General features: G+C 38.4%; 1 protein-coding gene across 4 annotated transcripts in view; it reads right to left on the reverse strand.

Annotated features, from left to right (window-relative positions):
* Positions 1-26,432, reverse strand: part of LOC149537187 (uncharacterized) — a 305,410-nt gene that overhangs the window by 258,753 nt on the left and 20,225 nt on the right. For all 4 annotated transcript variants that reach the window (XM_089807337.1, XM_089807335.1, XM_089807338.1 and 1 more), the window contains exon 2: positions 1,773-1,868. In XM_089807337.1, coding sequence (XP_089663463.1) covers positions 1,773-1,868 — 96 coding nt within the window. The remainder of the gene's footprint in view (positions 1-1,772; positions 1,869-26,432) is intronic.

A 26,432-nucleotide genomic window follows, 5' to 3' on the forward strand; every position in this document is an offset into this window, starting at 1 on the left:
AGACCTGCATTAGAATCCAATAAGGAATTCGTAGGGGTTTATTAGAGCCACATGAGGTGAAATGAAGGGTGGCGTTGGAAGCTAAGGGCATGCTTTGATAATTTTGTGCCTTTAGGTTGCATAACTATCTTGGCACCAAGGAATTTTGTCTTTCTACATAGCAGTGTCTAACTTTGTGGCCTCCATTCAAAGCTGTGATAATATACCAGGCTTTAGATTGCAATTAAATTGATGTTTGCAATGCATTTCTTTATCATTGTAAATGCTTCAATTTCCGGAATTGGAATAAGAGGAATTATTGTGAATAGTTTGCAGTAGTTAGCTTGTATGCAAACTGTATGACGAAAAGCCTTTGAATAGTTTGGTGTATTTTCAGAATGATGTGATTGCCAGGTATTTGACAAAATGTCATGTTGAATATTAAGCAAATTTCAATGATATTTCATAGTTGTTTGCAAGTCTAGTTCATTGAAAATCGGATTATTGGCGAAACCAACTTATTAGTTTGCACACAAAGTGTTTAACAGAATGTCAAACATCCAAGTTGAAAGTTAGAACCTTTTGGTGTTCTTACAGTGCCCAACTTATGAGGTTTCTATGGGCAGTCGATTTGAGATGTGCATGTGTCATTCGCATGCTTTCAGATGACTAGAAAATTGTGCCAAGTATTTTTGCATGATCCTATCTTATATGTTCATCTAGAAGCTACCCTTTGAATTGTATTTCTCTATGTAAGGTGGGTTTGTAGAGCATTACTATGTTTTGTTTTGCAAGTACAGTATTATGTTGCCGAAATTAATCCAGATTGTGGGTTGTCAGTTGTAGAGTCTAATTGGTGAAGAAAGATACCACTATTGTATTCTACCTGTGATTTCAATGATACAAAGTACTCTGCCTTTACAGTGAGAAGTATTCTCCCAAAAAGATTTTACCCTCGTAAATTGTGTGCTCATTGTGGTTTATCTTTATGTATGTTTATTATCTCATTCTGAATCTGTTTCTGTTTCCTTAATAGTTAAGATTCGAAAAGAACTAATTCCCCCACTAGATTAGAGTCTAATGGAGTTTTCTACACCTTCAATACCTTTTAGGAAGTGTCTTGTCTTCCATTTATGAATTGCTGCAATTTATTTTGTTTCGCCTTCAAGGAATTTGGGAAAGGACTCAATGAAGGTATATGCCTTGTTTCATTATTGAATTGAGCCTGAAGGACTTCTTAGTTCGGAAATAAAATTCCAAAATGGCAATATTACTCACTTTAAAAGTGTTACTATCTTCACAATGTAAGCCCTCACATGACATAAAATGATTTGAACCTTTCTGACTGAAATTGTTTTTAGTAATAAAAATCTCAAATGAACTTTGTGTATTTTGAATCCCTTTCTGAAGTTGCATACTGAGTTCACAATAATATTAAGTCCTAAGCCTCATTTCTTGCATAATACCTTCTTTTCACAACAGTGGGGACAGAAGCACAAAACGGAATGAAGTACAAGTAATTCAAAAGCAAAATGAATAGAAATCAGGATGTTAATCCCAATTCTACAAGCTTTCTTTGAAAAGTAATGTTCCTCTGTTTTCTTATGTTGACTAGCATAATCTTGCTCTAGCACAGCCAGAAATTTAAAATCAAGCTCAAATGAAGAAGCTACACAAAAGAAAGTTCAGATAAAGAATAGAAAACTATATTTTTAATAGTAGAAGATAAATATTTATTTCTAAAGTTTTCAAAATAGATGAGAAGACACCTGTGAACCAGTGTGATAACTCACCTCTTCCTCATAAGATTTCATTCCTTTGTCTAAAACATAGGCATAGAATTTCTCATACCAAGCCGGTCTGGGAGGATGAACCTCATTCAGAACTTCCTGCAAATCTAGTTCAGTGTTAGTAAAATACAAACTTCATATAGCACATACATCTATTAGCGGAGAAAGAGATATTGAGCTACTAACATGATATAACTTCTTAAACATTGAAGCAACTAGTCATAATTCTGCATACAAAACAAATGAACTGGATTGTGCTCATTTGAGAAACCAGCGTCTACTTTTATTGATGAGCACATCAGATTCAAATATGCCCAAAGCTTTAGTGCTCACCTGACCAAAAAGTTGAACAAGCTGCCTAGCAAGTAATTTTAAATAGATTTTCATTTACTAATTATTTCTTGCAATTGACCAGAAGAGAAAGTAGTATTCATGTAATAACTAGCTAGAATTTCCACTTGGGAGTTACTACATCAATTCCTTGAGAGTTTTATCAGTTCATAAATATCTCCATCATCAAATAAGGAAAGAAAATAAGCATTGGTTCGATTCGCCTTGGCTTACCTTGTGATTTATATAGCACCAAGGGTTGATCTGTTCACAATTTGGCTAAGGATATATGTTAGGGTTGTCATTGATGGAAACATATAACTTACTTTGAGAAAGCAAAATGAAAGGATAAGTCTGAAGGCATAATAATTCAGAAAATTGTCTGAGTACGTATCAACAGAACAGTGTGTAGTTAGCCCATTTTATTTAGCGCAGTTCACTGGAGGCAATTGGGCTTATGCGCACTTATAGGAAGGAAGAACGTAGTGTATATGACAAGTGGTTAATAGCACTTAAGGTTTGGCTACGTAGGGACAGAGTTATTACAGATTTACCAGTAACAGTTTACCGGACAGAACAAAGATAAAGGCAGAATAAAGGCATTTTGGTTCACCAAAAAAATTGCTTGATAAAGTTGGGATGACATTCTAGATATTAACCCACACGTGGCAAAAGTTAATTCAAAAGATTTAACAAAGTATTAAGCAGCAAGGTTGACAGGATGAAAGAATGTGATATAAAGGAAGAACACTTTTGTTTAGTGAATTATGGTGTTGTCTTGTAATAATATGATGTTTGAATGTACACTTTCTATGGTCAGTATAGGTGTGAATGTGATGCTAGTAGAGAGCAGTATGGTTCCATGATCAGTTTTGAAGAAGGAACCAAAAGGCAGATAAGATATTGACGATATCAGCACTGAATAAAGATTTTTGTATCTATCTGTATTGACAACATTGTAAAGTGGTATTTTCTTGTTTGAGCAATGGGCTTTTCTTGCATACTTTTGTATTGTAATACCAAATCCTAACAAGGTTGAGGCTTCTAACAAGGTCTAGTATTTTAACAAGGATAGATACACTATATAGATGTAATAGACTTCTAATAGGGTCAATATCTTTTAGAAGATACTTTTGATTAGTGCATCATTTTGTGGGTACTGTTGATGTGTGTTTTATGACCCACCAAACAGTAGAACAAAATACCGAAATATCTTGTCCTCTCTTGAATAAAGTCTCGTGTATGCTAAGATTGTCAGAAGATCATACGATGACTTCAAGGTTCCTTTAATGTCACATCTTGACTATAGACAAAATCGGTGATTGATGTGATTTGCTGATGATCAAAAGGGGCCTTACGTGTTTATTCAAATTCATTTCAAGCCATACTAGATGTAAGAGCTATCTTAAGGTTTTGCAATGAAGTACTTTTTTGGAGTTTTCACAAAATATGCAGAAATTAAATAGGATAGTGTTCAGAAATTCCATTCTAATCCTAACGGTAGTGATGACAATAAAAAGTACTCTGGTGGACAAATTCCTCAATTTACAAAGCTTCGCTTTGCCAAGTTATACTACAACTACGTGTGAACTGGTGCAATCTTCAAGGGTTATGCCAAAGATTTTCATACCACCACATACACCATCATAAAGAACAATGTATACGAAATGACAGAAGTTAAAAATATGCATGAAAAGGGTTCAGGCTAACTTTGCACAATGAGTTAGAATCGTTGAAATGTCAAAAGTATGCACCAAAGGAATACATCAATAAACCATCATGTTCTTCATTGTAATCACCACACGGTAACTAGGCTAAACTTAATCTAATTGAAGGAATTTAAGAGAACAAGCAAGCACTAAGACACATCAAGTATTCACCAAGCTTCAATGAAAACTTTATTATATTAGTAGCTCATAGCAACAATCTCATAAAAATCCCCCCCCTTACAAATGAGAAATGAGGCCTTGATTACAATGAACAGCCCTAATGATTACAATAACCGATGGCCAAGGTCCTGCCGCATCAGCCCTAATTAGGGTTAGGGCAAAGAAAAGGAATCTACATTAATGCAACAAGGAATCCATTACTGTAGTGGGTAATAAATGCCCAGTATACATGCTAGTTTAGGAAGGGAGTGGGGTGTAATAAATGACCACTAAAAATACCCACTATGCAGTAAATGCATCTATCCTTGATTCCCCTGCTTGAAGGCACGAAATTGATCCAACACTGTTTCCAACTCCTCTATATTGATGCTTGGTGCAGATTCTTCCTTGAGTTCTAGAACTGCACTTGCTCTTTCTGCTTTTCCCAAGCTTTCATCCCAATCTGGTAGCAAGTCCTGAGTAGTGTGCATCGTATTCAAGATGCAGAAGTTCTCAAAATCATCTCTTTCATAGATATTTAGTCGAAAGAATTCCTCTAACTTGACTTTCAGATTATCAGTTGTCATTTCTTCTTCCACCAATCTCTACGATAACAAGGATGCAACTGTGTTGGATATCCCCTGCTTGATGTTGTCAACAATCTTCTTCCATCGAGTGGATTCCTTGGTGAAGCTCTAAAACATTTCCTTAGTTATGATCACTGCAATGTACCATCAAAGAAAATCATAAACATCCCCCTCGTTGATAACTTGACCATCAACCAATTCTTGCTTTGGGGTCTTCATTAGATTTTGAATGTCGGCAATCACCTCATTTTGGTAAATATGTTCATCCACCCATGATTCCTCCATGCACTGGATCCTGGAGAGTGCTGCTAATGCCTTACTATGCACTTGCACTAATTCTTTTGCATGTTTGAAGGCTTCCTCCTGAATTTCTTCAACCCCAACCTTTGCACCTTGAGCACTCTGCTTAATCCTGTCAATGTCACCTACCACTTCAGTGGAAAGGCCTGTTGGAGGGACAAATGATGGACCTTCTTCTCTTACTAGATGAGGCAAGTCATTGATGTACTGACATAAGGCCCTAATTTCTCTTTTTTGTTTCTTGTACTCTTCTTCCACCTTCAGCCTATCCTTCAAAACCTATCCAAAGTCATCAAATTCTTTTAATATTTACTCTCAGGAGGCCCGACCAAGATTTATTTCCATAACATGGTATTCATCTAGAGCAATCTGAATTTTGCTCTTGTCGACCATGGGAATCGCAATCTGCAAGATTCTGGACCCCGATTCTCCTCTAATGAATTTAGTATATATTCTTGCTTTCCCTTGCTCTTCCGATCGGTTCGCTCGGTCCAAAATTTCCTGTAATTCAATTTCCGGATCAACCTCCTTTTGTTGACTCAATTGAATTCGTTGCCTCAACCATTCTGGAATGGGTATACTTTGGTCCCCTGGAATCACCAATTGCTCTTTCTTTTGGACTGCTCGAATGTCGATCTCCTCTTCACCCCCTGGACTATCCACAATTACTTCAGGCACTACGGCTTCAACATTTGGAAGATGTATTGCTACTATAGGAGCCTCTTCCTCTAGTGGACCATCTCCAGAGTTCATCATTTCTTGCTCTAATATTGTAGCGAGACTTTCCTCTATAGTGATATCTTGATCTCTCCCTCTTTCTTGCACGGATTTTTTATAGGCATTTATACTTAGCCTATCATGTACTGGTCTATCCACATTTTCTTCTCATTTGAATCTCCTTATGCTTGTCTCTACCTCTTGCCTTTCAAATGTTTCTATCTCTTGAACACTTACAGTGCGACTCGGAGAAGAGGGAGCATTTCCATGTTTTTGTTTCTTATTTTGAGGCTCTTGGATGACTTCCTCAATCCTAAGATGCTTCTCTCAAGATACCTCTTTCCCAATCTTGGTTCCTACATCCTCCAATGGAGTTCCTCTTTCTTCCACATTTCCTTCAGATATTTGTCCTGATCTTTCATCCCTAAGTGGTCAGTGACCAAGCAACCTATATGTCAATCCATTAGCTAGTGCAACTAATTTTTCAAGCTTACACTCAATCCACCACTTTGTAAAATCCAAGACTGGTTTTGAAAGAGCCTCTACATCTGTAACCTCTTTCCTTTTCCAATCATATGGCTGAGCTATCATTTCTGGATTGAATCCCTTTCGCATCACGTTTGGATCCTCCTCCATTTGATCAGGAACCCTGAATATGTTGCATGTTCTGATAATGTTCAAAGGAAATCTTGAATGCATCTTCTTTCTAATCTCATTCTCATCTGCCGCATTTGCCCAAAAGTCTTCAAGGTGAACTTTGTGTTGGTACTTTCATCCTGCTACTAATGTGATCTTGTTGTAGAGATCAAAATCATTCCTTTTCGGATAAAGCGGAAGATGGAAGAAGTGGAGCTCATCTAATGATCTCTCTACAACCTTTAGACATGGGCATACCTTAGTTTTTCCTTCTCCTATGGAAATTGGGAACTGTAATCCCAACTTCTTTCCTTTTTGAATCTTGTCATAGGCTGTAAGTTGTCAAGTAAGCTCTAACAAGACCATCTTGTCCGTTGGGTACTTGGGAAGTATGTATGGCTCCATGGAGAATCCCTAAACTCGGATGTATGAAAAGGTGGGAAGTTGAATGAACCAAGCGCCATAATCTTCGACCAACTTCATCGCGCCCACTGACAATCTCATATGTAGCCTCTCTTGTAGTGTTCTCACTATGGGCATGGCAAAGGTATAATTAACCCTTATGTAATCATCCTTTGAATATAAATGCAACTGCGGGTAGCATTCATGAACTTTCAATTGTTAGGTTCCACTTCCAATCAGTCCTTTGCATCATAGTCCATCATAATTCATTCTTCGTGCTAGCATGTAGATGACATAAGAGCTCAAGTAATATTTCCTTGTATGCTCTAAATTCATCAACTGTTCATTCAAATTATCATTTATGAGCCCAACCCAATCTATTCTATCGCCTTCCTCCATCACCTGCTCAACAAAATACCACATCCAAGATTCAAATCTATAAGAATGAGGCATGCCAAATATGCGACTCAGCATCATGATCATGTCGTTGTATTCCCTTTGCAAGTCGAGCCATACTATTTCCTTAGGAATCTTGGAATGATGCAATCTATTCTTTTTCAACCATCTTTTGTTGATTATTTCTTCACAGAAATGCACTCCAAATGTGTAGAATCTAAGTGCTAGATTATTTCTTCACACAAATGCACTCCAGATGTGTAGAATCTAAGTGCTTGCTCATATATTTTTGTGACCATCCTCAGGTGAGAAGGAATCCTAAACATTTCAGAAATGGATGTTGGAGAAAAATCTGACAAAATATTTCGCTTAGAATCTTTGATGGTTCTATCCCTAAGCCTATAGTGTTCGGTACATTCCACAATTAACTCTGGATGCTGAAAAGGAGGGAAACCAGCCGCAGCAACAATTCCACTTCTCACAATTCTTGTGGCTAGGTGTGTTGGATGATGGTCGTTGTATCCAAGCATTCTTCAATTAAAATATTCCAAATCAAGGCCGTCGAGGCTTGTATCTGCGATTTCTACTCACTTTGACATAATTTTGGATTCATGATAGAATCCTCTCCTTTCATTCTTTATCAAATTGTCCACGTGTTTCTCCTGTTTCCCTGGGTTCTGCCATTCTTCTTTCCTACAAAATAGAAAATGTCCACATGTAAGAATATGCAGAAAAAACATAAAAAATAGATACAATTTGTCCAAAAGACAAAGATTTTGGATTTTTGCCAAAATTTCCATATTCCTCTCAGGATTCACTTTTCAATATTTCCACAAGAAACATGCAATTCTCCACAACTCACTGAAAAGGTTCCTTTCTGATAAAATTCAAGATCCTCCATCGCAAATTCCTAGAAAACTCCTCAACGATTTCATAAATTTCCCCAAAAATCTTCTTTCCAAACTCTTTGAACTTCAGTTCTATTCTCAATTTGCTCTTCAAATTTATGTATGAGAAGGAATGAATGAAAGGGTTTCTTATATAAATCATCCCTCAGAAAAGCTGCCTTTAAAGCTATAGGCTAAAATAAGGTAGTTGCTTTACTTAGCCACCAAGGTTTCCATCCTTTTGTGCCACTTGTCGCTTTTTCTATTTGTTTTCAAAAAGTTGTCATTATTGATGTTTCTAGCTTCGGGATGAAGCTGTGTCTTCATTTATCCCATTTTGATTTCTTGAATTTTTTGATTAATTAAATATCAATTGAAATCAATATTTAATTAATTTTCATGTTTTAATGCAAAAAATAAAATTTCTTTCCAACTACTTATTTAAATAAGTACCAGAGAATAACTGAAATAAAGATGATTAATTCCTAAACAATATAATCAAAAACCATTCACAGAACAAAGCATATCATCATTGATTATAATCATGAAAACATCCCATATGAAATGAATCCAGACAACTAGAACATATAATTGGAAATGACCAATAACATATAACCAGTATCAAAAGATTTTTGTTTATATTCCTTGTTCATGTAAATAGCACAACAAAAATCGTTCAATCTGAACTACTTTAACAACTTAAGTTACTATTGCAGAATTACCAGAGTATCAATACCAAAAACATTTAAAGTCTTATAATATATAGCCGTGCAAGGCTTATAAAACAGTTATAAAACTAACTCCAGTCAGATTTGATAATACTAAGCTTAGAACCATAAAACAACTAACTTAAGAACTAAAAAATTGAGCAGCCGAAGCTTTAGTTCTAAGCTAAGCAGCTGAAATATTAACTGGATTTCCTGGCTGTCATTGCCCTAAAGTCGCATTGCCACAGGTGCGGTTTTCCAATCTTTGTAAGCTACTTCAAAATCCACAATTTCTTTCTGTTGTGGGACTCCCGGCTGTTTTGTCCTCAGCTGCTAGATGGTAATGACTCGACGGGCATACTCCATATCAATTTGCATCATCAAATGATCATCACTGATTATGATCACGGAATCTGTCTGAGCGACGACCGCTAAGCTAGTAGTAGAAACCTCCTTGGCATCTTTGAGGGCCCGCAGCTTGTCATGGCACTTAGTTTCTATCTCCTTGAAGTCTTTACTAGACTGGTCTTTATTACCTAAGATCTCAACATTGATACATTTTACATCATTATGTAGGATCTCATTTAGGCAATTCAATTCTTTGACTAATTTTGAACACTCACCTAGGCATTGTTCAATGACCATACTTCTCCATTCTGAGTTAGTTCTACAAACGTATAGGAAATCCGCATCAATCCCGGAATTCTCCTTTTTAGCCAGAAATTTATCTGCTCCATACTCCTAGACTTCTGTGATGTGAGCCACAACATCCTCCCACCTCTCCTTTTCCTCAACCCAGGCATTTAGCTTTGCTTCTAGATCAGCCATCATCTACTCGACCTTTACTTTGGTCTCAGCTAAGCGAGCTATGTATCTAACTTCGCAAGAGACTACTGACTCGAGCCATTCATCAAAAGCTTTAGAGACTGATCTATCCCTTTTTACCTAATCTATGAATTGTTGATTTGCTGGGAAAGTCACGTCAATCATGGAAATAGCCTAGGGCTGGCATTCAGATTTTGCATTTTGTAGATTAATGATGTATTCGGACAGCATGCGGATGGACTATTTTAGTTCCTTCTTCTCCTTCTAATCCTTCCAAATACGACTAGTGACCCTTGTGTGTCCTGCATCTAAGATCTTCATATCTACGGCTTTGGATGTTGGTCCGAGACTCTTCTCTCTACTGTGTAGTCTTGAGGAGTGATGTCCTCAAGAATTTTATCTTTGGATGGTTTGAATACATCAGCCATCCAATCCCCTATTTGTTCATCAACACCAAGTCTAGTCTCTATTTTTGGTTTTTTGATTTTGGTCGATTTTCCCAGACATTTCCCAACCATGTCCTCAACTAAAATGCTTATAGGTAACAAGCTCCTTTTCTTGTTCATCGATACATCATACCAATTTGGTGCTGAGGACGTACCTTTGGATGGAGGGGTTTGCAAGGCAAGAGAAGCATAATTAGTGACTAATGAATCTAGAGCATTAGTGTCACCTTTTGTCGACTGATTACTCTAATCCATGACTTCTTGAGTTCTTCCTTCTAAAGTTTTAGTCATTGCCTCTATCTCAATCGGATCTATCTTGGTATTCTTCAGGACAACCTTTTGGGCTTTCTCCTTTTTGGTGTGAGAACGAGTCTGCCTTGCCGGCCTTGTGGGTTGAACTGAACCTTGAACCTTGGGCGAAACTTCAACTTCAATGTTCAAAATACTTGCAGAGGAAAAGCAACATCTTCATCAATATCATGAATAGGCGGGAGTGAGCTAGAGTTGATGAGGGCTTCTTGTGAGGATTGCTCTGCGTTTTTAATTTTTGATTGCCTTTTCTCTTTTAACCAACTTTTAGTTCTCACTATGACTGGGTCAGTTCTAGATTACAGGTCATCTTCCTCAAGTGAATCCCAATTTATTTCTGGCAAGGGAAAAGCTTCAACCTGTGTTATATAAAAAGGATCAACAATTTCTTCGCCCTTGTTCTCCTTTACCCCTTTTATATTCATCTATAGTTTAAATTCTTTTATTTGCTTGAAGGTCAATCTAGACTACCACCTCTTCCCGACTTCATAGTCATCATCACAATCATCCCAGAAACCTTCTAAGTGAGGGACATGTGACAACTTTGGTGATAGTTCAAATAGGGGCTGAGCAAAGTCCTTGTCATCAAAGTCAAGGCGAATGGTATGAGCCTCTAGGTTCATCAAATTTGTTCATGTTTGAGATCAAAGGCATCTTGTATAATTTTGCATCTATAGTGGCCAAGTTCTATAGGGAGTGTATAACCGGAGCCTCTTTGAATCTTACAGCTTCTGTCGATCTCGGCTTCTTGCCTACAGACTTCCATCAAAACATATCTGTCTAGGCAATGCCTTGCAAGTTTTAGTGGTTTTCCTTCATACCTGCCGACTTGGAGGTAGGTAAACTTAGAGAGCTAGGTGAAGAAACTGCCATAGATCGATACGAATTGTGTTGCCTCTTCTGTTAACCTCCTTTGTTCCTTATCTTGGAACTCAAAAACCATCGTAGCGAGGAATGTATCTTGTACTCTCTTGAATTCATCTCCATTCTTCTCTTTTTGCAAACAGGGGAAATATTCATATATAGGCATGTTGTTCACCCAACTAGCATGAGGAAGTCCAACCTATTCTTGGCATCATGCCAAGACATAAAACAAGTATGAACTCATGTAGAAGCCAAACACTCTAGACACTTGAGGAAGTTCTCTGTGCAACCTATCAGCTATGATTTATGCCTAGTCAATGCGTTTGTTCTTATCGCTTAGGATGGATTGGACAAAGAAATACATCCAATGAAAGGCATGTTGATTTTCTTTAACCCGGTTCAGGAGGGTAATCACATCTTTGATATCAGGGATCATGTGTTCCCTTGTCAACAGGTGAGGAAGACAGGAACCCCCTTTCTCTGGTTTGAGCAACCAATTCTTGGCAATAGCATTATTGAATGTGTTGGGGTCTATTGAAAATTTAATGTCTGAGAGAGAAATTGTCCTTGCTTCATATTCTTCATGTAGCGGGATCCTCAGAGCACCCATGATTGTGACTCTATTTAGATAGACCAGAACCTCTCCAAGATACATTCTTATGCATCTGTGGCTGACATCGTATCTATTTATGCATTCTAAAACTAGTTCCGGTCAAAGAATTGACACTAGGAAACCAGCAGCTTGTAGCAATCTGCTATTGGCTATTTTTTTAGTAATAGAACCAGGATTGGGCTTGGAGAACCTAGATAGAAATTTGTTCATGTCTTCATCAGCAAGGAAGATATCCTTCAGTGCAGGCAAGAAGTAGGTAAGGGAAGAGACAGGCTTTTCTTTTGGTAACTTAGGGCGAGAGCTAGCCATGAAAACAAAACTCAACAATCCTTTTCAAAAACAGTTAAGAACAACTAGAAATGGAGGTGGTTAATAGAGTTACTCACTTAAGTGAAAGAAGTGACAGTAACCATTGAGAAAGATAAAAGAAACTCACCATGTAGGAGAAACAACAATGTACTTCTACAAACAATCCTATTGCAAACCGCCTATGACTCCATACAAGGGTGAGTTTTTACCTTATTGCTGATATCATAATGAAAAGGAAAGCAGCCTAGAAAAGCCTTTAAACGAACACTCGCATCATGACTTGATATGGAAAGTACCGATTTGACAGGGACACTAAATTCATTGATGAGAGTATTTGCCTTTGCACCTAACAAATTTCTCCGCCACACTTCATACCAATCATTTATTGCAAGGTGTCACTTAAGCCTTTTTAGAAGGATTTTGACACATTTCCATACTGCCACTTGCTAGTCTTCTTGAATGTTCTGGGCTCGTGAACCGAACCTTGAACTGTTTAGAAGCTCAGATTCAAGTTCAAAGCCACGAATATAGAAATTCAAGCATACGAAACCATCATAAACTTCATCAAAAGGAAATAAGTGATGAATATGAAGTTTGAAAGGAGTGTCTATTCAAAGTTTGGTTTCAAAACATGCCCAAAATTTGATGGACTTTATGTCAACACCAAACTCGACTACTATCATTTGGACAAGCTGGTTGAACTTTGAACTTTGAACTCAGTTAGTTCAAAGTTCAAGTTCAAAGGTACAAAAAAGGTTTACATTGTAGGCTCAGCAGAAACAAAAACTAGTGAATTTGAACATTGAACTCAATCAAGTTCAAGGTTCAAAGTTCAAAACCTCGACTGGAAAGGGAGTCATTGAATAAAATTGAGCAAAAATACATGGAGCTTTTACACGGGTAATAGCTGGCTCTAACTGGGCATTCGGACCATAAGAGACTGAAAATGAATTCAGCATCTCTAGTTTTGCACTAAGACAACTAACAAAACAAGAACCGAAAGAAAACAATGATAGGAAAAAGACCAGCAAAAAACAAAAAAAAACGTATGTACAAGAAAGGAAAGAGAACGAAAAACCTCAACAGTGATACAGTTTAAGGTCCTACCCATTGGAGGACAAGGGAAGTTTCGTTCCATCCAAATACCGGAGCATGAAAGAATTGGGGCCAAGAGAGATTTCCAAGGGGCCTTTCCAAAGTGACTCAAACTTGCTATGAGCTCCCTTTGGCTCTCTTCGCTTGTCCCAAAGAAAAACTTGATCACCTTCCATAAATTTCCTTGGCCTAGCGCTGCGGCCAAAAGATTTTCTTGACTCACATTTGATACTCTGTAATGTGATCAACTAACTTCTCCCTTTCTTCTTCTGCCTTCATCAGATAAAAGATCCTTTTCTCTAGAGCATCTCAAAAAGTAGTATCTTCAAGAGTCTTTTGGAGATTAGCTGCAGCTAGTACCAGTGGGAGTCATAGCTGAGCTTCTACACCATATACCAATTCAAAAGGGGTCAAATCGATAGCTCTTTTAGGTGTTGTGCAATCTGTACATAAGGCTTCATATAACCTTTTATGCCAATCCTTGGGATTGTTGCTAACCAATTTTCTCATGATGGTAATGAGATTCTTGTTTGTAGATTCAGCTTGACCATTCCCCTGTGGGAAATAGTCTAAAGTGTGTGACAATCTTATCCCATTATCATAGCAGGAAAGTTGCAGCTCTTGTGAGGAGAAGTTTTGGGCATTATCTGTTACTACTTTATTAGGTACACCAAACCTTACTAAGATGTTCTCCTTCAGGAACTAGCACACTACTTTGGATGTTGTTTTCTTCACAGGTATCGCTTCTGCCTATTTAGTGAAATAATCTATAGAAGTGAGGATATGAGTATGTCTTGCACTGGAGGTAGGATTAAGCGGGCCAATAAAGTCTAACCCCCATTGTCTGAAAGGCTCTTCTATTATTACTGGTCTCAAAGGGAGGGCCACCAACTTGGGTTTACCTGTAAAAACTTTGCATTTTTCACATCACCCTACCCACTTATATGCATCACCAAACATACCTGGCCAATAATACCCACTGCAAAGAATTTTAAATGTTGTGACTATTGATGAGTAATGTCCCCACATGCTTCATTATGGAAAACCTCATGAAGATTTCCTTGCTGATATTTGTCAACACAACGCAAGAACATGCCATCTAAACCCTTTTGTAAAGCATATCACCCACTATCACAAATGTAGTTGCCTTTAATTTCAAAGCTCTCTTAGCCTTTCTAGTTAATTGCTCAGGACATTCACCATAAGTTGAATAAAAGGCAATATCTGAGAACCTAATGCAGGAGCATCTTGGGTTTTCTCGGTGACTACTCTGGAGTTAATGGGAGGAGGCTCAGTATTACTTTGGAGGGTACTTGCACTGGTATTGGGTCAAAGAAGGATTGGTGCTCGGCATGCTCTTGGAGCTCAGCAATGCTTGGGAATTTACTGGTGCTCGGATTGATTTTACTCACACTCGGTTTGCTCTTGGTTCTGTTGGTGCCAAGTTGTCTATGAGCTGACTTTTGGCATTTAATTTATGTATGGGTATTTAATTTGTGTTGTGGCTCGACCTATATTTAATGTAAGGGGTTTATTTAGTTTGTAATGAGCTAGGCCGACTTGTGGCTTAATTGGGTATACATAGGGGGTCTTGTGGAATCTTTTAGTCATTCATTCAGTTATGGAGTGATTCATTCATTTCGGAGGAGTGAGTCTGGAGAGTAGCTAAAGGGCGAGTTTTCCTGAGTTTGTGGTAAGAGGACCGAATGTGAGGCAGTTTACAACAGGATTGTGGTGGAGTTGAAAGTTTGTGAGCAGAGCTAGGGTTGCGGCTTGAGAACCAGAGAATAGCTTGGTGGACCTGAGGGTACAAGTGTGGATTCTTCTTGGTGTTCTTATCCAGTTGTGGATTTGGACTAGCTAGGGTTTGGATTGGATCTTGAGGGATCTTGGAGAACTGTTATTGTAACTACTGTTGTATTTGGCCATAACCCGGAAGGCCTTACAACTGGGCATATTGCATGTAAATAGTTATTTTATAAACAAAAAGTTGCATTCGGTATCAGATCTTGCTTTGTTGTTGCCTTGTTGTGTTTCCATTGTGTGGTTATTTGCTAGGGGTTAGGATATCTCCTTTGGGGATTCTCTTGCCTTGCACTACGTCAAATGTTATCAGAGCGAAGGTTGCTCCTGAGTGTGTAGACATATCGTCGAAGTTGTAGCAGTTTACACCAAGATTTGGGTTGAGAGAAGTAGATCTAAGAGATCTTGATCTGGTGGTGGATTTTCTTTCTGGACTCCTAGATCTCTTGTTTGCAAGGTGGCAGATCGTGGTTCTGACTTGCAATTGCAAAGGGCTTGCAAATGGATCAATGGATGTAAAGATGGAAGGTTGATCTTGTTGAGGCATGATCGCAAAAAGTTTTTGTATAGTAGATTCATGTTCCTGGACTTGTAATTTGGTTTCTGATTGTTTGTGTGAGGTGGCAAGTTGTGATCTGACTTGCAAACAATTCAGTTTTATCACAATGAGCGTGGGAAGGATTTTTTGAAAGGGTTTACGAAGATCTTGGGAGATGGCTCTGAGAGGATTGGACCTTGAGATTGCGAATCTCCGTGATGTGGTGGAGAGGAGGTTTTCTGAGATGACTACTCGGTTTGAAGCTAGCTTGGCTGATCAAGCTAAGGATGAGTTAAGGAAGGAATTTCATGGATGTTTGTGGAGTTGGAGTCTACCGATCCGGAAGAGAGTTGCCTAGCCGATTAAGAGACTTGTTCGTGAGAGAAGATGGCATGGAAAGGTCGAAGAGGTTGGTTTTGTTGATCAGTTTGTAGAATCTGATACAGAACCTGCAGACAACTTTAGGTTCTTACTGAGGATATTCCTAACCTTGTTGATGCTGGGATGGAGGTTGATTTTCATGATCAGTCAGTTGGGTTTGACATGGAAATTGCAGAGCACTTGGTCGTGGATGATCTGGTTGTTGTTGGTGATGAGTTGTATCTTGCAGAGCATCTTGTTGTGAGAAATGAGATTGTTGGTGTTGTGAGTTTAGCATGTGTTGATGGAGATCTACATATTGTTGTTGATGTGGAGTTTGTTGCTACTGGTGTGGATTCACTAGCTGCCGATGTGGATGAGGATTTGCTGATGAAGCATTATGTTCAGTTTGTTCCGAGGAGTGAACCTGCTGATTGGATGGTTGAGATTCTGGTGTTTGACAGAATGATGCAGATGTGGATGATGTGCAGATTGGTTTTTTTGTCCCTGTTGGAGTAGCAGCCTTTGGTGAAGATAAAGATGGTTGTTGATCTTTCTTTGGGCATCAAGTGTGGGACACACTTTTCTATTTACCTAGGGAGTTTGATGCAAGAGGAGCATCTTGGGTTTTCTCGGTGACTACTTTGGAGTTCATGGGAGGAGGCTCAGTAGTTGCTTTGGAGGGTGCTTGGACTGGTACTCGGTCGAAGAAGGATTGGTTCTCGGCATGCTAAGAGAGCTTGGCATGTTTTGCGAGCTCGACATGGTCTTGGAGCTCAGTATGCTCTAGGAGCTCGGCAATGCTTGGGAATTTACTAGTGCTCGGCTTGGTTTTGCTGGCACTTGGTTTGCTCTTGGTTCTGTTGGTGTCGAGTTGTCTGTGAGCCGACTTTTGGCATTTAATTTGTGTATGTGTATTTAATTTGTGTTGTGGCTCGACCTATATTTAATGTAAGGGGTTTATTTAGTTTGTAATGAGTTGGGCTGACTTGTGGCTTAGTTGGGTATAAGTAGAGGGTCTTGTGGAGTCTTTTAGTCATTCATTCAAGGATGGAGTGATTCATTCATTTCGAAGGAGTGAGTCTGCAGATTAGCTGAAGGGCGAGTTTTCTTGAGTCTATGGACAGCAGGATTGTGGTGGAGTTGCGAATTTGTGAATAGAGCTAGGGTTGCAACTTGAGAACCAAAGAATAACTTGTGCACTTGAGGGTACAAGTGTGGATTCTTCTTGGTGTTCTTATCCAGTTGTGGATCTGGACTAGCTAGGGTTTGGATTGGATCTTGAGGGATCTTGCAGAACTATTATTGTAATTGTTGTTGTATTTGGTCGTAACCCGAAAGGGCATATAGTCGGGCATATTGCATGTAAACAGTTATTTTATAAATAAAGAGTTGCGTTTGGTATCAGATCTTGCTTTGTTGCTGCCTTGTTGTTGTGTTTCCGTTGTGTGGTTATTTATCGAGAGCTAGGACATCTCGTTTGGGGATTCTCCTGCCTTGCACTGTATCAGAACCACTCATCAGTTCATGAAAGAAACTAGAATTTCATCTCCATTTTTTTGTAACAAGACAGCAGACATAGCATGTTCACTTGTGTAACAATGCATTATAAGATCTTTTTTATAGTCAAGGTGAGCTAGAATAGGCACTCGAGCAATAGCTGTCTTCACTTTATCGAAGGTTTCCATGGATTCTTCACTACATTTTAAGGTTACCTTCTCACTAAAGAGACTAGCAATCGGCCTGGTAGTTTCTGAGAATTCTGGCACAAACTTCCTCAGGAAGTTAATCTGTCCGAAGAAAGATCTGACTCCATTTCGATTGGAAGGCATAGCTGTTGAATTGCCTTAACTCTTTCAAGATCAATCCTTATCCAATCTTCTGAAACTAGGTGACCAAGGAGTTTCCCTTCAGTAACACAAAAAATGCATTTCTTTGGGTTTAGCGAGACACCATGCTCTCTACATCTCTAGAGGGCAAGCTTCAAATCTCAGCTGCTTCTTTCTTCTTCTAGAAAAGACAGTCATATCCTCCAGGTAAATGACGATGATTTTATTCAGCAAGTGACTAAAGGAAGAGTTCATGGCTCCTTGAAAAGTTGCACCAGCATTTATTGGTCTGAAAGGCATCTAGCTGTGAGCAAAGGTACCCCAAGGGGTTGTGAAAGCAGTTTTATATTAATCTTCGGAGGCAACGCTGATCTGATTATAACCTGTAAAGCGTCCAACATGGACATCATTTCGAAGCCCGCAACCATCTAAAAAATGTGATCCATGTTTGGTAAGGCAAAATTGTTCTTCAAACTTGCTTGATTTAGGTTTTTGAAATCAACGTAGATCCTAATCTCACCATTCTTCTTGCGAATAGGCACTATGTTAGCCACCTAGGTGGAATGGTGAATAGGATAAATTATGCGGGCCTTTAACATTTTATCCACGTCCATGAAAATTGCATAGACAACTCTGGGGATGTAGTTTCTCAACTTCTGCCTAAAAGGAGTAACCCCAAGTTTGAGTGGAATCTGGTGTTTGAACTTTCCTATTTGAAATCTTTCAAATCTTCATAAGACCAAGCAAAGACGTCATTCAACTCCTTCAATAGCTTGGTAGATTTAATTTTTTCAAACTCATTGTAGCATTTACCCAAATTGACCATCCTTGGTTTCTCTTTGGTGTCGATGTTGACTTTGTCACAATCTCCTGACTTTTCTGTCTTTTCTATTTCATTGACTACATTCCTGCGAGGACTGTCTTTCCTGTCAAATAGGGTTTCTAAGGCAACTAGTCCTTTAGGAATCCTATTGCCTTTCAATTAGAGCACTTAAGTATCCTCATTTGAATTTCCTTCGAGGCAGAACTCATGACATTTTGACGAGGAGCCTTCAAAGAATATGTTTCTGAAACTTTCCTTCCCACGTAAGAAGGCATTGATGTGAGCATCATTATTGAAAATTTGCCATAAGCCGGCATTATCAGGCACACTAGGACAATGTATAAGATCTATAGTATAGAGATCTTCCTTGAAATCTAAGAGGGGAATTAATAAAGATGCTGATCCGGCCAGTGCATCAGCTCTGGTGTTTAATTTTCGTGGCATAGCCTCAATAAAGAAGGCTTCAAATCCCTCCAGCTTGTCCCATACTCTATTCCTATAGTGCTTTAGTCTAGGATTTTTAACAGCAAAAATGTTTCGTTACCTATTTAACCACCTGTTCTGCATCTCCTTTGGCCTTTAATGTTTTAATGCCTTTCTTCTTAGCTTCTTCTATTCCTAGCAACAAGGCCTCATATTCAGCAACATTATTTGTATTATCAAACTCGAGTTTGAAGGTGCAGGGAGTGATCTCACCTTCTTCAGAGGAAATGAGAACTACCCCTGCTCCTGAGCTGGCCGAAGCACAGTTGCCATCAAAATCTAGGGTCCATACACCTTGATCAATTGAGCTTTCGGGCTGATTTACCTCTTCTTTTGGTAGGATAACATAATTAGCAAACTCGTTTCTTGATACAAGATGTGGGATCTGGGATATTCTGAGGGAAAAACTATGTATTTGGCTTTGGATTCAAGGTTTAAAACTACCTTTTTGCTGCCAATTGGTATAGTCGCTTGTGACCAGTCTAACTTTACCTCTCCTAGGTTTTTACAAAAGGCTCGGCTTAATAGCATTCCATAACTGGCAGGAATGTCCGCAACCAAGACGGTTAACATAATTGTTTCTCAAAAAATTTGGTGTAATGGGCACCCCTAAATGTCCCAAAAAACTAAACCAAATTGCTGAAAGGAATTATGTCAAACAGTTTGCATTCAACCTCTTATTTCTCCGTTTAATGTTTTAAACCTCTTATAACTCCGGAAATCAAATGTTTATTTGTTTGTTGTGTTTTGTGCATGGAATTGGTATCATACAACATAAACAAGAAAGAAACTTCAATAATATGCAAAGTGGAAATGAACTGCTCCCAATAAAATGTTATTTTCAGAATTCATAAAACCAAATACATGGCAGATTTATCAACTCACTAATTACTTTAGCATTATTGACATAATACTCCAGCCCATGCTTTCGAACTTGCTGCTACAGTGCCGCATGAATAGTGTTGCTACAATACTTTGTCCTTCAATCAGTCCACTACTTTCGTAATATCATTCACTCAAAGCGGCATAAGCGTCGGACAAGTAGTGAAGAAGATATGAGCAAAATACCAAATCTGCCTGTAGCTGGAAATGCAACTAAACTGCTTGATAATGAAGCCGATAACAAAGAATTCCAAAGGCCAAACCCCCAGGGAATGACGTCTAGAATGTTACAAGAGAGGATAAACGTCCTCAAATGCCAAGAACGGAGCTGCAACTCACACACCAATTTCTTCTCATATTCAACCTGTCTAATGAAGCCACAAATGCTTCCTTTTATTTTATTTCCAAGGGTCCGCTCAACTCATATGGGCAATGTGGGATAAAAGATGTGTAATATATAAAACATATATTAGAATACCCCTTATGTCTCCCTTGGGGACACATCCCCATAAAATAAATATTAAAGTAACACTTTAATATTTTACAATTAAATTAGACGTTACTTTAATAAAACTTCAGGCATTAAAATGTATTAGTAATCGGACCCCGAATAATGCGAGTGATAGCTCATCGGAAAGCTCTCACCGAGAAGTATCAAATCCAATCACCAAAATTGACCTGCACTGTGTCCTGCCGACTTACTAAAAATAGTAAGTATGCCTAAATGAGTAAATCAACTTCGTTTTGGCCCAAACTGGAAATGACTAGGCCAAAACACTCCAGGATCCCATTAAACCCTTCGTTAGCCCTCGGGACCATGTAGAACAAGGCTAACGCACACACACTTGGTCAACTGCTAAAATGGGGACATTACATTTGGCTAGAGCAACCTGGGCATCTTCAATCTAGCCTATAAGAGGAACTTGTTTGGAATCCATAGCATAACATTTTACTGAGGTCTGTGTGATTGAAAGATCTAAGGCCTTTGCTACAAAGGATGGCATGATATTGTCTGAAGCTCCGGAATCTATGATACAATCAGCAATTAAAATATTTGCTGCATATATGATGCATAAAACCTCAAGATTTCATAACACACAAGACCCTTGATAAATGAGCAAGATAATATTTTGAACGTGGCTGGGATAACCACACAATCATTTCCAACCAAAGAAATGTAAATTCAAACCATAAGATCTAAAAGTAAATTTCCCTTCATTCGAAATATGTAAACATAACAACCATACAATCATTTTACCTTTGCATCATAAACAAGTTGCAAAATAAATACAATTCCTTTCCTTCCTTTCTCTGTTACAATCTTTAATCCCTAAAAATGTCTTCTCTTTCCTTCAAAATGGACAAGCATGTGAACCCTGGAGAAGAAGCCTGTTACAATAGATTTTCTCCATTTTAAAGAATTATAACCTGAGTAGTTCCCAACTACCCATAACTTCCTTTCACAAATCTTTATCTTCTTGGGCACATTACAATAATAATTAATTCTATTAAGAATTAATTATTTTACATTACTTTTCAAATTTAATCTATTTCCCAAGAGTTTCTCCCTGTACAAATTTTCCCACAAACACCTCATGTTGCAATAATAATTAATTCTTTTTAAAGAATTAATTATTTCAAATTCTTTTTCACATTTATCAAGGGTCTTGTGTGTCATGAAATCTTGAGATTTTATGCATCATATTGTTGTGAGGTTTTCATACCATCGCCCCAAAATTTGTTGGGGACCCCCTTTTTTGGGCAAGCCTTAGCAATTTTCGCGGGTGATGGAAATTTTTTCGATTGCCTTAGCAAAATTTGGAGTTGTCAAAAGGTTTTTGAAGTGACAATTTTATACCTTGGACACCTTCGGGCTAGAAGGGGGATTTGGTTTGTTGTTTTTTCACCTGGTGCGAAACTTGATTTTCCGGAACACGTAATTTTGTCCTTAGGCCAAGTAGAATTCAACAACATTTTTTCGATGGTTAAAATAATATCTGGTAGGACAAATTTGCAAATTTTGGACTTGGATTTTCAAAAATTTGATATAATTGTAGCTTGAGCATTTTCAAAATGAATTTGTGGGCTTAGTTGTTTTGGAAAATCTTGAATTTTTTTGGTGAAAAGAAATTTTGATAGTGAAATTGACTTGACTTTAGAGTTTGAATTTCGACTGCCAGGAAAAGGATTTATTTTGTTAAAAAATTGAAATTGTATTGCAAAATCGAAATTGGATTAAATTACAAAATCTCATTAATTTAGTTGAAATTTTGCCTAGGGGATTTTAGAAATGTTAAAGGAAATTGGTAATTTGCAATTAAAATTTGATTTTGGCTTGCTAGATTCAATTTTAATGATAATATAATTGTCAAAATGTTGTTAAATGAAAATTTTGACATCTCCTATTCTTACCTTGTTTCTATTTTGCAATTTTGGATTGAATTGGCAATTAAAAGCGTCAATTTTGCTATGGGGCTTAGTTATTTTCATGTTTTATTTAAAACCGGGTCATCTTTGGAGGTCTAACTTAAATTTTGTTTCCCTCTAGGCAAGTCAGCCCACTCTAGAGATCAACAGGAGGATATAAGAAGGGGCTCCCCCCCCTCTTATTTCCTCATTCATTTCCACTCCTCTTGCTTGGTTGAGAATTGATCCTTGGCAACGATTTTTTCTTCCTTGGTTGGGCAATTTTTTCCCTAGGGCGAACTTGTGAGGAGAGGATCTGATTTTTGCAAGATTGGCAGCGATTTTGGGGTCTGATTTTTCCTCCAAGGGCAACGATTTTTCCCTCCAGCTATGGCGATTTTATTTGGTGAAGAGGCAAGGCGATTTGAGGTTTTTTATTTTGCAATTGTAGGCAAATTTAGAAGGTTGAAATTCTGATTTGGAGCAAACTTTTCTGACCTAGGGCAGCAAATTTCCTTCAAGTTAGAAATTTTGGCAAGGAGGCCGAAATTTGATGAAAGGGGCAGATTTTTGCAAGAAATTCATTTGCTAAGGCATCACATTTTGGAGGAGGTCTGAAATTTCTGAGATCAGATCTGAATTTGAAGAGGCCCAATTACTGGTAGAAGGCAAATTCAAGGTAAGATTTTTTCGTTTATCTTTTGAGGTGAAGATTGGTTTTAAAGGCAGATTTTATTTCTTATTCTTACTTGGTTCATTTCTCTTATCTTCTTCTTGCACTTTTCATCCATCACTTCATCATTTCCATTGATAGGCTGAAGTTGGGAGATATGAGTGTAGATTTCATGATAGGACACCTGGAGAGGCAAAAATAAGCTAGACCACCCTAGGATTGAAGTTGGGAGATATAAGTGTAGTCCATCCTAAGGTAATGAAGAGGCAGATATAAGTGGTAGTCCCACCCCTAGGATTAAAGTTTGGAGATTGATAAATGTACAAATAGGATTTGGAGAGGCAGAAAGAAGCTAGATTCCATCGATAGAAAGAAGTTTGGACATTGATAAGCGTAGTCCATATCATTTAGAACAAAGAGGCAGAAATAAGTGTTTAGGATGGTGGATGTTAGTGCAAGCAAGAACCAAAGGGAATGAATACCAAAAAAGACAAGGAAGACATGATGCCTAAGACCACCTTCTTCTCGAAAGTAAAGCGAATAAGTGATACCAATATCAGCCTAGTAAACATGGTACAATTGACGAACAATCCCCCATGAAGAAGATCTACAAGAGCAGAATTGTACACACAGTGGCTTTCTCTCCTACCTTGCCTTGTACGGAATTTGTAATGGAGTGTGCATCCCGGTTTGATATTGTGACCAAGTCCATCATTTTTTGTGAAGGGAAGAGAGTGTTGGCTAACATCAGTGGACGAGTGATCGAAGAAGTATTCAATATTCCCTAGCATAAAGGCATGACAGTGGTAATGACGGATCAAACAACCAAGTTCTTTCGGGACAATCAGGAAGCCTACTTCATTCATCTAAAACAAAATTGGTTATACGAAGGCAAGAAGGGAGTTAACAAGTTGTCAATGCTCACCAAGTCAGATTTCAAATCAGAGTATGGCGACCTTATTGTGCTTCTCAGCCGAATCATGGGCGTGGCTCAAGGTATGCAATTCAAGAGTTGGATGTACTATTTTCAATTCAAGAGTTGGATGTACTATTTTATTGATGAAATTGAAAATGGAAAGTGAAAATTTGATTGGGCTAGAATTAGAAGTGAAAATTTAGAGTTGCAACTAAGGACAATACAAATTCAAAAGCAATTCTACATGGGGTCCTATATTTTCTATCTGATTGCGAAATTATATGAAAATCCTGGACTTAAGGCCTTAGGAATGATTGGCAATGGGTCGGGGCAATGTTTGGTGCATGAGTGTTATCCACAGCTTCATTTGCACAACACGAAAGATTATAAGATGTTTTATGATGCCTTTTCCATGAAGACGGTAAGAATATTACAAGGGAAACCTGTTAGGAGGCTCTCATCGAAAGTGGAAGTAAAAGTTGAGAAGTATGGAAGTTGGTTCATCCAATTTCTGCAATTCACATATATTAGAGTAGCAAGAAGTATAGTTTGTCCCAAAAGACTTCCAAGGTACCCACCCAGCAAGATAGTTTTTATGAAGTTGGCTAGGCAACTTGAGCATTATGACAAAATGATGAACCTTAAAGGTGAGATAGGGATTACCTTCTCATTTGGAATAGGAATTGATACTTGCCCCAATCCTGTCGCCTTTGCAGTTGAGGATGAGTTAGAATGGTATCATCTAGGATGGTATAGAGCAAGACAAAGATTCGATCCTAATGGTCTTATCAAGGCATCTCACAAAAACACATTCAAACATATTTCTACTATAGATGATTTTTGGGCCAATGCACAGGATGACATTCATGTGAGGAAGTTAGCTTTCTCAAGATTGTCGGTGGGCATAATGAGGGTAATTAGATGAAGAGGCCTTGGTATTCCTGATCAACTGGAAGATAATGAAAATGTGCTAAGAGAAGATTATGATACAGTGGATGGAACAGAGTTGAGTCCAGTAAATTGGGATAATCATCAAGATCCTTCCTTAGAAGTAGTTACAAGGACAATTGATCTATACACTAAGTCATGGTAAAATGAGAAGTTAGGCAATTACAAATTTGGAAGGTACGCCTTACTTACGAGAAGATGAAACCAGAGCAAGAAGGTCCAGCGGAGTCAGTCAGACAGAAAGGTGGGGTAAGTAGCCAGCAACAAAGAGCAGTTAAGAGCAAGAAGAGAAATTTGGAAGTTGAGAAAAGTAAAAAACATCAGGAGCCTCCAACAAAGAGACAGAATGCAGCATTATCAAGGGAGAGCATAATTGAGGCTAGAAGCCAAGAGGTTTATACAAGTGGGCAAAGGGTCTCGGTAGAGGTGAGCTCAAATTCGGAATCAAGTGGTTACAATGATAGTACCAAATACTCTCCTCTCTCGGAGAACCAACATGGAGATGATATGACAGTCACTAGTGAAGAAGAGGATAGGCCAATTGATATTGAGGAAATAAGCTAGGCGCCTGAGGTTGTTGGTGATGCTTTGCTAGTCGAGCCAAATCCAAATCTAGGGAGATGCACTGCACCACTATGGTTAAGGAAAATGCTTATGCCAAGAGGCAAGGTGGTGACTATCCGAACAGTTGAAGACATTTAGGGGTTAGTGGAAAAGAAAGATAGTGAGAAACAGAAGCAAATTGTAAAAATGTTGGCAAAGGTAATTAGGAGTGATGATGAGGGTCATCAAAAAGTTCAGATTGCTATACCATAGGTTAGCAAGGCAATGGATGAGATTATAGCCCAGGAGCATGAGATAGTAGAGCATAACTTGGGAAGAATCACAGATGACATGGAGTGTGAGGAGATCCAAGAAGGCATGGTTTTGATTAGAGAAAGGTTAAGGAAGGAAAACAAGGGGATTGTAAAGTTGGAGGCTGAAAACAAGTATTGGAGAGATTGCCATCCTATCCAACAATTGCATCAAGCAGCCCTTTCGCAAGACAATGGGAGCAACATAGAAGAGATATTGGCTCAGCTGCACGAAATCAAAGATTGGATCAATGATACAATTCAAGATGGGCGAAATTCCTTGGCTTCCTTTATCTCGACATTCAGGTCATTGGTGGCTATTAGAGACAAATTCAAAACATTTAAAGGGGAGTGGAAGGATTTCCTTCTAGTCAAGGATTTAGCCATTCCCAGGCTACAAGCATTTATTGGGCTACTGGAGAGATATGTGGAGAGAACCAAGTTGGTGGATGAAGAAGGAATGAGTATGGTGGAGTCTTGGTATGTTGCCTTGACCATCAGATTGAGGATACTTGAAGAGATATGGAATGAGATGGCACAGCATAGCCCAAGCATTGATACTTCCATTTTAGCCATGATGAGCGATGTTGGGGTTGATTTGATTTTGAAGAAATCAAAGAGGAGGCTATCAATGAGACAAAGTTTGGGTTGAGATTAGATGAGTTGGGGAAGTTTGGCATCAGGAAGAAGCATTTGAGCACCCTTGCCTCCCTCAGTGCCTTTATCGAATCTGTGAAAGAATATGAGAAGGATCATGAGAAGACATTGCAAACAGTGAGCAACATGATGAATTCAGCTGAGCTCAAGATGAAGCACATGCCTTGCCCTCCCATTAAGGAAGTCAACAACAAGCTAGC

The sequence above is a fragment of the Cupressus sempervirens genome, chromosome 10 (assembly GCF_028749045.1).
Source record: "Cupressus sempervirens isolate cs-2001-9-10 chromosome 10, ASM2874904v1, whole genome shotgun sequence".
In the NCBI taxonomy this organism is placed as follows: domain Eukaryota; kingdom Viridiplantae; phylum Streptophyta; class Pinopsida; order Cupressales; family Cupressaceae; genus Cupressus; species Cupressus sempervirens.